At 40.3% G+C, this 13002-nt stretch overlaps 1 protein-coding gene across 1 annotated transcript in view; it reads right to left on the bottom strand.

Annotated features, from left to right (window-relative positions):
• Nucleotides 1-838: 838 nt before the first annotated feature.
• Nucleotides 839-13002, bottom strand: part of slc49a4 (solute carrier family 49 member 4) — a 37859-nt gene continuing 25695 nt past the window's right edge. Inside the window, exons 6-9 of the mRNA XM_026912174.3 lie at nt 12368-12435; nt 9875-10002; nt 8984-9166; nt 839-2850 (exon numbers count right to left, since the gene is read on the bottom strand). Of these exons, the coding sequence (XP_026767975.1) occupies nt 2735-2850; nt 8984-9166; nt 9875-10002; nt 12368-12435 (495 nt within the window). The 3' untranslated portion in view covers nt 839-2734. The remainder of the gene's footprint in view (nt 2851-8983; nt 9167-9874; nt 10003-12367; nt 12436-13002) is intronic.

Below are 13002 nucleotides of genomic sequence, written 5' to 3'. Positions count from 1 at the left end.
AGTCACATATTTCAAGTGCAGTCTAACGTAACCCTACTGAGTAAATATTTCAGTGATGTTACAGATATATAGAACATGTTGGTCAGCATGATGGAAAATGTACATTATTATGCAGAAGTCCACACAGACAGTAACCCAAGCTCAGGACTGAACCAGGCACCTTGAAGCTGTGAGGCAGCAACGCTACCTGCTGCGTCACCGTGCCACCCACCTTCATGTGATATTTCATATCATGCAATTTTACATAATTTAATTATATATTTTTTGTAAATATTTTTAATTTGGAAGATTTTTTGAAGCATACTTCAAAGGCACTACATAAATGGACCATTATTATTATTATTATTAACAACAACAACAATAATAATAATAATAATAATAATAATAATAATAATAATAAATAATAATAATTAAAGAAAGTTTTTCTCTTCTGCTCATATGCTTTCATGAGAAAATACAAGGAATATGAGTGGAAAAGATCACAGTAACATTAACATTAATCCCAGCCCTACTGGCTGGTGCCCAGGACATTGTGCAGAGCACTTCAGCATGCTTACTGTCTCCGGAGCCTACAACACAATCCTGATGTCATCCCTGATATCTCCATCCTGTAGTGGGTGGAGAAGGTCATGGAGTTCATACAGGCTCCAGTACAGTGAACTCACATATTCACCACAAGGTTTCACTTCAGGGAAATGTTTTATTTTTTTGAGCCTGTGAGCTTTTATTATGACATGTGTTAGAGTGCTGTCATTAGGGTGTATATATATCAGACAAACTCTAAACATTTCCTTCTGCACACATCACTGTGTCAATACCACAGAGAAGAAAATGAGGCTTGTTCTTTCAAAATGCGTTTTTAATAAGGTGCTGAAAATCACATACAGAATCTGGAACAAAGACAAGGACAAGAAGATCCCGATCCCTAAAAATCCCTCTTATTAACATTAAAATGAGAAACAGTACATGAACACTGGGTGTGTCTGAAATGCAGTTCTGCTCAGAAACAACTTGTACAGACTTCAGTACATGGAAGAGAGAGGGGAATAAATTGCACAGGTCACTGTTAATTAAGGCAACCTTTCACAGTGGGTTAAGATACAACCCTTTAGTACATAAAAGACAGAAAATCACATCCAGGCAAAGAGGTGCAGAGCTGTGCATAATCCTCTGTGGCACCACTCTGTGAGTAGGTATGGAGTTGGTAAAAAAAAAAAAAAAAAAAAAAGCATCAAAACAGTCAGAGGGCAAAAGACAAAAGTTATTTCACCTTACGGCTCATGAGTTGTCAGCTACAATTTCTTTCTATGACTATTACAGTGAAACAGTGCTTTAAGGCCCTGATTAAGCCCCCCAAAAAATCCACAGATCCATCAACTGGGTCCCTCTGAAGATTTTCTGGAGTTAGTTATTGTATCCCCTCTGTAAGACAGTTTGTTTTGGCCCTCTTTAATCTGAAGCCCTGGGACTTTTTGAACCAAATTATACCTTACAGAAAGCTAAAAAAAAAATACCCCGAAGTTCTTTCTCAAAACAAGGGCTCATAGTGGGAAAGATAGTAAAAAGGCTAGGCAGTGAGTGGACCTGCAACTACACAGCCAACAACCCAGAGTCTAATACGCTGTCAGCTATAATCTTCACATCACTAATAAGATGAGCTACTACACTAAGACAGGATACACAAATGCTCATTAATGATGGAAGGAGTCAGCATTATGCAAAACCATCGTAAGTCTTCACACTACATTATTCAATGTTAGCCACAGGTCCGTTTTTAAAATATAGTATCCCTTCTTACATTTATGGCAATGACTAATGTCAAGTACTTAAACAGACATATAATCTTTTTAAAAATTACACATGTTTGGATCTGTCAAATAAATAAAAACCTACTGCATAAATTACATAGAAACCTTCAGCACATGCACCAATGGCACAATTCATAAAAGCCAAAAAAAAAAGTGAATGTCAGCATCCGTGAAACAACAGCTTTATGCTCATGAAGAAAATGGCACATCCTGCACATGTGTGAATCTGTTCTGGGACAGAAGCCGTATGATCCAAAGAAAGACCTGAAAGAAACTTCTAGACCATTCCTCCCACTGAACTACACATAATGATCCTACTCCAGTCACAGGCTTTGAAACCAAGAGGCAGTTTCAACCCCAATGGATGTGAATTTGAAGTAGGAATCACCATAATAAGAGCGTAACATGTAGGCCACTTCATGACAGGCACTGTCACAGGTCGTTTACAGAACTACTTCCTTCACTGTTTATGTCATGGTTATGAATAACAATAAACTACTAAAAAGCCTTTAGACAGCAGATGATTGAGCAAGACTATAATTATCCCTAAAGCTCCTATTAAATATCTGGAAAGGGCTGGAGGTCTCACTGCTGCAGGCCGTGCAGGAGACAACCTTAAACTCCTTTATTAGTATCAACACCCATGTAGTGAATGTACATCAACACATTACCATTAGTTCAAGTAAAAGAACATTTAAAACGACCAAAATATCAAGTACACATTAAAAAAACACATATACTACTACCATTATAGGTAAGGTGCTGGCTTCTTTTCTTGCTTACAATGCTATCACAAAGCACTGCCAGCTAAGAAATATGTAACTTTCTCATTGAAATGAGAGAAAGATTATGCACTTTTCTTCCTGTCTTCTTTGTGCAAGTAGGTGCCAGCAGAGCTCAGTCTTTTTCCTGATACTACAGCCCACTCAGACTGATACAAAGACATCCAGATAGAGACGGTCATATGATTCCCTGAAGAAAAGAATGAGGAGCAGACTGAAGAGGCAGGAACCCGTAAGACACCAGTTCAACCAGGAAAGCTCTGAAACACAGCGAGAGAGAGAGAGAGAGAGAGAGAGAGAGAGAGAGAGAGAGAGAGGAGGGTCACCATGCAGACAAAACAAAAAGGCACATCTTTTACAGATGCATCTCTCATTTTATGAAATTCAGATGACTGATATAATTGAATATGCTCCATATGAAAGACTTTTCTGTTTTTCTTTTCTCTGATGAAAGCCTTTATTCCTTATTTCTTTTTCCAGGGAAATGAAAGACACACCTAACATAATTGCAACAGCATAGACAATAAAGAAGGCTATTACAGTCTTGGGGTGGTATGAAAAAAAATCTTTGGGACACTAAAGCATTGGTAGATTCAAGAAAAATAAATCCTTAAATAACACTTCGAACAAATGTAATGAAAAGATTTAACAAAACATCCATTACATTGATCATTTTTGGATTTTAAACAAAACTAAGGTTCCACTACTAGCATATTTTACAAAAAAAGTAGGGCATTAGTCACGAGCGATGCACCATGTCGTCTACATGTACTGGGGGCACGGCTTATTTTATTACCACGCTGTCAAAATGCATCTATCAAACACAAACACGCTCAGACTACTGAGAGAGATCACAGAAAATTTGACCTCATAAATATATAATTTTAGAGGTCAGGTAGTAGTGAGAGGTTTACCGGCAAGCTGTAAATGAGAAACCAGAGAAAACTGCGAGGAGAGGATAAATCTAGTTTGTACCATGGTAGTGCTAGTGGCACAACCTTGCAAATCTGCAGACATACAGCCATGGTTTCTGAACTCCTAAAAGCCATTTTTTAATTACCTTTTTCACTTTAATAGTTTTTATAATCTTTGTTTTCCTGAAAGTGGTGTGCAGATCTCGGAAGTATGTTTCAGCATTGATTGTTGAGAAACACTCCTTCAAATACATTTATATCAAACAGAGTCCATCGCCAAACCATGAAAATGAATCTTTCTAGAAACTGAGCCGTTATCTTTATTTATTGCACTGGTCAGGCTTTTCAATTCACACAGGCAGTGAGTCATTCACTGCAGTACAAAGCTTACAAAGCTTTATTTCGGTGCTTTCTCACTGTGAATAAGTAAATTATATTGTCCAAATTGTCTGTATTGTTCAACAGATAATTTTTACAATGTAATTACTCACAGTATACAATCAAAGTTTATTAGCTCAACAATAAGCTTAGGTTTAAAAAGGAGCTTTTATTAATGCTTCAGTGAGCTTTTAACATTTAACTTCTCCCACTTCATTACATACTTCAAGTCACACTTAAACACAACAAAAACTAAAACAAGAGACAGACAAAACAGGCATTCTACCAAATAATATAGAAAATGATTAAAAGTACTACTGAGATGCAATTTGGATTATGATCATTCAGGTGAGAAAAGCTAAATGAGCGTGAAAGAAGTCCCTTCAGTTTTTGTGGTTGGGATAAAGCATATAGCTAATATGGAATATTCCTAACTGTGATTCCTAACAGTGATAACACGGATTTACCCGTCACTTACTTCTAATGTATCTCAGTGGAACAGAGGAACCAGCCAGACGAAAACAGCAGAAAACAGAAATTCAGAAAACTCAGAAAAGAATATTTATTCTTTTGAAGTAGATAGTGTGTTCACCACAGAAACTATAGATAACAGCCAGAAGCTAATAATGAAAATAATGACAACGGCTTTAAAGGTGTTATATACACACTCTATAAACACACTCTAGATGAAGCCTGCATTATGAGAGTAACTCAGGAGTGGTAAATATGAAGCTGCTCGTACAGGAATAATGAGCATTGTAATTGAAAGCTATTAGGTCTTTTATTTAAATATATGAACAAAAACTAAATTAAAAAGAGGACAGCAGGACTGTTGCCAAGCCTCTGCCTTGGCCTTATTGAGAATAAATTACACAGTGTCTGCAAAAAGTATGCAAACAGATCCACAGACACAATGCACTGAGCACCTTGAGGTGTCTGCTCCTACCCTGATAAAGATCTGGACTAAATATATCACAAAACAGCTCAAACTCACAGACCCCAGGACAAGGGAGAGTGCACCTCTTAATTCAACAGAGAAGCAGGTTTTAATCTGACGGTTTTGTGAAACTAGATAACAGGTTGATCAATTGCCCCTGAAGAGAGAGCTGTAATCGATGGTGGAAGGTGAAATCCATGCTGGGTCAGCTGCTGCACCCATTTCAAGCAAATGATATGATTTGGGTTTCCAGCACAGTCCATATCAGCAAGAGAAAGAGGACATAGAGACGGTGTGTGCCCCGAGAGGGAGACGAAACAGGCAGAATGGCACAGAGGAGCTCCTCTGAAAACGTCTGCTCATTAATCAGGCCTCACTAGCCGTTGGACAGCGCTGGGTTGTGGCGGCAGGTTAATGGAGTTGTGTTTACCTGGCGGTTTTATCTGAGCCTCACGCCTGCCCTGGTCTCATCAATTTAAAACGGAGAGAGGCAACATTAGCGGCAGGATGGTCACAGCGAATGCTAATGAGCAAGCATATCACCCCACTCACACTCGAGTAATCCAATCAGATGTTCACAGAAACTCAAACAGCCCAGGAGCGGTCAACATTCAGCCCTCCGGTGCTAATGGAAATCAGTGCACTTAAAAAACCGCAACAGTTGAACCTTTCTCCACCAAGAGAGAACAATCTGGAACTGGAACAATCTCCACCAAGATCTCTCTCATTTCTCAGTTTCTCGCTAGCAATCACGGCACAGCAATTATTTCCCCACCTGTCACTTACAGTACACAGCACTTAAATTGCTGTTGTTATGTTTTATTCCTTTCCTCTCATTACACCTGGTGTCAAATGTGCAGAGATGTTGTTATTAAGGCACCAATATAGGCTGAGATGTTCCCTCTGGCCAGCATCTTGAGGGATTTGACACACTGACAGGGTCGGAGAAGAGTGACAGCTTGAAAGCCTCCAAGTAGAAGGACATGAGAGTGGACACAGGAGACATAAGCCCTCACTACCAACAGTGATCAACTCTGATACGTACCTCTTACTGCTGTAATTATTTCTAATCATAGCCCATTCAGCGCTGTGACTGACGGCTTCTATCAGCTAGGCTTAATGCTTTAGCGCTGCATGTGGCTAATAGCTAGGCTAATTATTAGTAGGCTCAAGTGGTTCTATGTGAGGGAATTGACAAGGAACTAAAATACAAAGCTGTTATGTTTCTACATTCCTCTACAGACAATAAAATCTGGTGGATATTTATGTATAAATATGATCACATGGCACAATCTTCAACTGAGCTTCATAACAGGCAGGTGAAGAGAAGTTCTAAAATCCCTATTCTGAAGCAGACTATTTTTTTTCCTAAAACATGTCAGCCCTTTATACAAAGATAATGGCTAATAATGCATTCAGCAAAACAGAAAAACAGGATGACCTTGGTAACCTGGATTCTTCACAGAGACAGTCACCGCAGCGTTTCGCTTTGTATTCCACCCACACTGATGAGCACAAAGCAGTGGAATCAAATGTGCAAACAACTCTTCATCCTTTCACACTCAAGGTGAGTAAGTAAAAATGGCACGTGTCCTGCTGTCTGGATTTCAGCTTTAATCATATGAGGAGCTTCATCAGTTCTACTGAATGGTGGGAAATTCTCCAGCATTTGCATACTGTGTGTGACTCACACTGGTGACAACAGCGGGAACAGGGGGTGTGAACTGGAGCAAAACCGCCAGGGTAAGGATCAGTATGGGGCTGTAAGTAGTTGACAGGTGGTGTCACAGAGCTTCCAGTTGGACTTGAAAAAAAAGGGAGTACTCTGCAACATGAAGAGAGGATTTTAAATCCACACTGATGCTGTTTAGCACTTCCTTCTCATCTGTGTGAACAACATGATGGACGTTAGTGATTAATTAACAGATGGATAAACAGTAAAACTGAGTAAATCATCAGAGAAGGTTTATCAGCTATTCTGCAGGAGTGATAAGTTACAGTTTGTTTAAGAGTTTAGCACTGTGCCACCTTGGTCTTTTTAATTTAGGGAACAGTGAGGGACATGTCCAATATTTCTTATAGAGATTATGCTAATCAACAATCCATGCAATTTATCAATTTTCTACCAGAGACTTTCATATTAATGTTTACTCACCAATTACTAGCTAGTGTTAACTGCAAATCCATCTACCATTATAAACAAGCATTAATCCTACATGAAAGGAAATTATATATACACATCAAAAGCTGTGTTATGCATATATAAGCTCTGAATAAAGTCTGTTCTTTCTGTGAACGTGCTGTCTAGCAGTATTTAAAAGAGAAACTTTATGAATCGCATTCTGTATCCCAGGAGTGATCCAACCAAATGTTTAGATGACAGGCTGCACATTTTCAAAAGAAAAAAGCAAAGAAATAATTTGCCAGTTGAGGAAAACAACCTGCATGAAGTTTCTGATGAAATAAGAGGTAATCCATGAGATCCTTTGGCTTATAAACCAGTGACCAGCCCAGCTGAGCCATAAACATCCCTCAGTTATAGATTAAAACAGTAAACTTTAAAGTTTATAGACCTGGACTCAATCAGGCCCACAGGTATGGACAGTCACACAGCTTTGTTTGAGACTGATAACAGAATCAGATTAGAAAAGCTGAGCTATGCTAATCTCACTGATCATACTATAATCTTCTCTGGAGAATGAACAAGAAGGCAAAAGCTGCATGAGGAAATCCATCACCCCACTTCCTCATGCTAATCCAACAGGCTCTTAGTCACAGACACACAATCCATCCAAGGGATTTCATAGCTGGCAGGACTAACAGGACTGTGTGATGGGGTCTGTTTTAAACATGCCGGATTTGGAACATTGTAATTCACCATTTATCATGAACCTCAACAGGTATCAGCAGAAATTAGAAATAGGCCCAAACACACAGTGCTCCCAGCATTAATGTATATGCATGAGCATCTGCCTTCTGTCAAAAGCCTTTAGGAAGCAGAGGCACTGTCCACAGACTAGGATTCCATGCCACATGGCTTGTTATCGAGCAAGGTGCCCGCGTCATGTGAGCAGCCAATTCCAGCAGCAAGGAAAGATGAAACAGAGCTGAGATATAGGGCTATCACAGAGCTCTCACTTACCCATCTGCTCACCATGAGGAATATATCAGAGTGTGTTTCATCAATATTCAACAGGTAGATTCTATTTACGCATGAGGATCCCTGTCAATCCCTCAGCCCATTTTTCATCACCTCACCTGATTGACTTTCCCATGTGCATAACCTCATGCTGGAGGATAATCACCATTCAGGAGACAGACAGAGGCAGGGCTGGACCAATCTAATTTTTTTTTTTTCTTTTTCTAAAGGATACCAATATAAGAGCTCTGGGTATTGTCCAATTTATGATACTGATCCAATACTCACAACTTTTTGGTAGCAATGCTGACTCTCTGCAAACTGTTGTCATATGAGACATTATTAAAGTGGTGATGGTGTCATTCTTTATGACAACTTGCTTCCTGCATTCACATCCAACATCTGTGTCGCATCAGTCAACATCGCACACATAACCACTTCAACACAACATAACCACTTCAACACAACATAACCACTTCAAACTGATGTCTTATTTATAGACACTAATCACTATTGGATAAATCGTAACTGTTGTCACCACTCAGTCATGCTGGTTGCTTATCCAGACCTTAGTAAAGAACCAGACATTCACAACTTTTAGTTGTACACACCTGCACTAGGCATTATGCCAGGACACTGGGGCTCTGTTAAATCAGCTCAACTAATTTTATTTCTGTGGATTGCCTCTTCCCAGTGAGTTGGGGAAAAAAGTCAACAATATCACACAGGGTGAAAGAAGTCATTCCTCAGTCAGTAATCAAACCTAGTAACAGTTACCAGGCTATGCCACTAACACTGAAGTCCAAAACGATAATGTTGCCTGCCAGAAGTTATTCGCAAGCTTTCTTGCATTTCTTGTTAACATAATGAAGTAAGCAGAGCTGCCAGGAAACCATACAACAAGCTGAAGTTCATATTCAAAACTGACACAACCTGTCACCCAAATAGGAAAGAAATCAATTTGCTGTACTCGGAATCATCGAATGACAGCTAATCTTTGGGGTTAATCCTACCCTGTGAATTACCTGTGAAGTAAAAGGTGAGAAAGAAAAGGAGCAGGCCTGTGAAGAGATTGCTGAGGAAGGTGACCACACCGCAGGTGATGCCCTCTGGCACAGGATAAACCGTCTCTATGAAAAGCTCGAAGAAGATGGGAACGCTGCTGTTGATGAAGATGCCCACCAGGATACAGGAGGTATAAAGTGTGGCTGAGGACACAAGAATTCTATAATTATCTTCAGTGCAACATCAGGCCTACCATCTACATTGCCTGGGCCCAGGAAAAAAACATTTAAAAAAGAATTTAAAGAAACATGTGCACAATCGAACTATAACTCATTCTAATGAGACAGTCTCTAGAGTTCACAGTATGGTGCAAAAAAACAAAAAAACATTCAGTAAGACTACTAAACCCTTCCCTGACTGTCTCCCCATGATGGAGGGGTTCCTCAGTATAAACTAAACAAGGGCAGGATATTTTATGGGGCTTGAAATATCAAATACTGTTTATAATTAGAAACAGAATCCATGTAAAATGAGCAGTTTGTTGTTTTAGTGATACCTTAAAGTATGGCCCACTGTATGGCATGTGCGCATGGTTGCCAGGTGGAGAATACCCAGATGGCCCAGAGTGGTATGTCAATATCACCGTGAGAGTGTTGATAAAGAAGCAGGTGCCAAGCAAGAGATGATTATGGATGTCCATGTTTGAGCTGGCTGATCTGAGGGGCATATGTTCATATCAGACCTGCTTGTGTGGAGCCCCAGTCCTCGCTTCCCTTCACTGAGCTGGACCTAATGAGCTCCTCTGGCTCAGCTCTTGCAGTGCTCCCACTGCAGTTTACATTCACTGCTGTCTGCCACTTTGACGCCTCCACACAACACTGCAAAAAGAGGTTATGTTTGTTCTAGACTACCTTTAGTGGAGGGCAGGTGAGTAAGTCTGGTCAGGCAGGTGAGTGTGAACCAAGTGGCTGCCAGTGAGGCTCCAGCCAGCATCAGCACCGCAATCAGCTTCAGCATTCCCCTGATAGAGTCAGCAAACCTGCAACAGAAACGAGAAAGAAAATAAGAACAGCAAAAGAGACATTTGATCTTTTTCTCTATTTTTTGCTCTCAGGAAATACAAAACTTCCGGGAGATGTTATATCTGGTAGCATTGCCAGAGGAGCCCTTGTTAATTTGACTGACGACATCAAACACACATGAAAGCATCCGGGTCAAATGTAGTCAGCATAAACACCGCTCTCCCTCCACTGCTCCTACTCACAAATTTTAATTAGCACCTCTTATCATGTTTAGATATGAGTGTCTCCAGGACATTTCTCTACAATGCGGTGAGGAAAAACCTGAATTCAAATCAGTTATTACAGACTGATATAAAATCCATCCTGTAGGACTGTAACAGTTCACACTATACATGGCAGAGCATGGGCATAAAAGTGAGAAAGTGTGTGTTTAATTAGGGAATAAAGACCTAGGAGACGCCTTGGGAAGTTATTGAACAGCGCACTCTTAGAAAATGCATGATGTAGCACCATTGTAATGAGTAATGTGAAAGCTAAATATGTGTACTCATTGGCTAGGATTACTGTATTTCAGGTCCTAATATTCTGCATGATGACGAGAATGCTACCTCTCTGGAATTGATGTCTGCAGTCAAATACAACTTGTCTCTATGCAATCTGCTACCTGTTCCCTCCACACTGGACTTTGCTCATATCTTAATTTGTTAGTATAGCCATAAACCGTCATTTTGTGTTCTAATGGCAGTGAATGGTTCAGCAGTTTGATTTTTATATCTGCATTTGTGCAAAGCATTGTCTGAATAATCAAATAGCTTTAGAACGTTGGGGGAAAACACTTGGTCTGCCTGCAGAGGAAATGTTCGTAAATTATCTCATATGAGAAATAACCAGCTCACTTGGTGGGCAAGACCAAAACAATTAAGCAAAGTACCATATATTTAGTGAACTCCAGGCATGGTCATTTCTCCTCCTCCTGGTTAATAGAAACTGAAGTTTTAATTTTAACTTACTATTGATTGAACACTCTTCAGGTTGGTAATGGGCCGCTGCTTGTCGGATGGCGTTGGGTGTTTCCTTTTAATAACAGCAGTGTTTCTCCTTACACAAGCAGTTGTGGGACAATTAAAAGTTGCAGGACTGTTCATCAAGCGTCTCAGCGTGCTCTGCGCCGCACTGCACTACATGCTAATTGCTCATCTGTTCGGATGAATTCTGCCATGTCGGTGAACAAGGACTTTTCTTTGAAGGGGACAGGATCTATTAAAAACACCTCTCGAGCTGAATCAATTAAAATGTGTGGTCATCACCCCTGGAGCTCAGTGTTAATGCAGCCATTTTTCTACAGCCAGAACACGGCCCACTGGGCTGGGTCGGCACAGCGAGACTGGGGTATCTAATAACTTCATGCATTTGCATTATGATTCATGGCCGAGAAAAAGCACTGAGGCCTTGTACACTGTATCTCATGGAGACCCATTAATGGCATGTCGCCCTGAAAACAATCAGTAATGGCACCACAAAGGAGAAGTCTGCCAGGAGGAAGTATGAGGGGCATCTGTTGCTTCTCTGACGCCTCCCTCATGCACTCCCAACAGAGCCTCCATTTAGTCCTCACAGACGCCGCTTTTTCACACACAAGCATACACACAACAGAGGAGAGCCAATCAGCAGGGCGTCTGGCTTCTTTAATCAGTCTCTCTGACTCCCTGTCCAAGCTGCTGTCCACTGTTTATTTGAATTACAAGCTGATCAAGAGCATTTCAGAGGGTTTTGTACGTTGCCCTCCAGTCATTAAATGATATAAGCTCTAGATCATTGTTTTCTACTAATTGTACTGCTGCCCCAATGGTAAGCCTCAGACCAAAGAGTTGGCAACTGACTGACAGAAAGAGTTATGCATTAATTTTCTTAATTACAACCTTTTTGAATGCTACCATTCCCCAGAACTGCTGACCGAACCCAGCAAAAAAAGTGTTTATTCATCAGTACTAGTCAGATCCCATCCTTCCTTGTGTAGACAAAGTTCAGTCTATGTGCACTAGTGCCTATCCATCAGGCTTTGCGGCATGGCCATTTCATTAGCATTTTCAGCTGCCGTTCATCACAAACGTGATTTTAATAAATTACATGGGAGAGGATGAATTAGTTGCTAGCCTGGGAGAATCCAAACGGCCAGGAAAAAAAAAACGTACGCTTTACAAAACGGTGACATTGACAAAACAACACCTTTCAAGGTTGGTGAATATACAGCGAGGAGAGTCATTTATCTCTATACAGCACTGACACAGGAGATTCTAAAGAGATGCTATATGATGTACAGAGCTATTTTACACAAGACCTCAATTAACTCACTTCAGCTTAATGTGAGGAGTCAGTGCTTACCTTGCCATGGCTACTCCAAACACACAGCCTCCAACAATAGACCAAAAGCCTATCCATCCTGCATCTACCTGTTAAAAAGGAAGAGACAGGAGGAGGCAGAGAGGAGACAAAAAAAAAGACAAGAGAAAACTTAAGAATTATTCATTGCTTGTGATGCAGAGGCTATGCTCATTGAAAAACTGGTTGAAGAGTGAAACAGGGTGCCTGTCTTCTGAGAGAACATGTCAATCAGGTGGACAGCAAATTGCCTGACTGCATTCTGTGCAGCATGCATGACTAGAGAGCGAGCTTTAAGCAGAACACTCTGCTTCGACTCCAACAGATGTCATAAAACAGACAGTGCAGTGATGGGCACAGCTAAGTTCAAGCATGGTGATAGTGATGTGGTATCAGGGGTTGTATTTCAAGAAGATCAAATACAACCTAGACATATAACCACAGAGATTCCAAACCAAAGACTCAATAAGATGCCTGTCAAAAGCCCCAAGAAAAGTAGTTAAAGGCACTAAGAGCTCTGTAACTAAGAAATACAATACGATGCACTATTTTTCAGTGTACCGTCAATCAAATCAGATCGAAAACAAATTTTCCTTCTGCATCATGTGCAAGTGCTTATCTAATTCCCTCAACAGACA

Source organism: Pangasianodon hypophthalmus, chromosome 5 (genome assembly GCF_027358585.1).
Source record: "Pangasianodon hypophthalmus isolate fPanHyp1 chromosome 5, fPanHyp1.pri, whole genome shotgun sequence".
NCBI classification, from domain to species: Eukaryota; Metazoa; Chordata; class Actinopteri; order Siluriformes; family Pangasiidae; genus Pangasianodon; species Pangasianodon hypophthalmus.
This window is presented reverse-complemented; position numbering and strand designations above follow the sequence as displayed.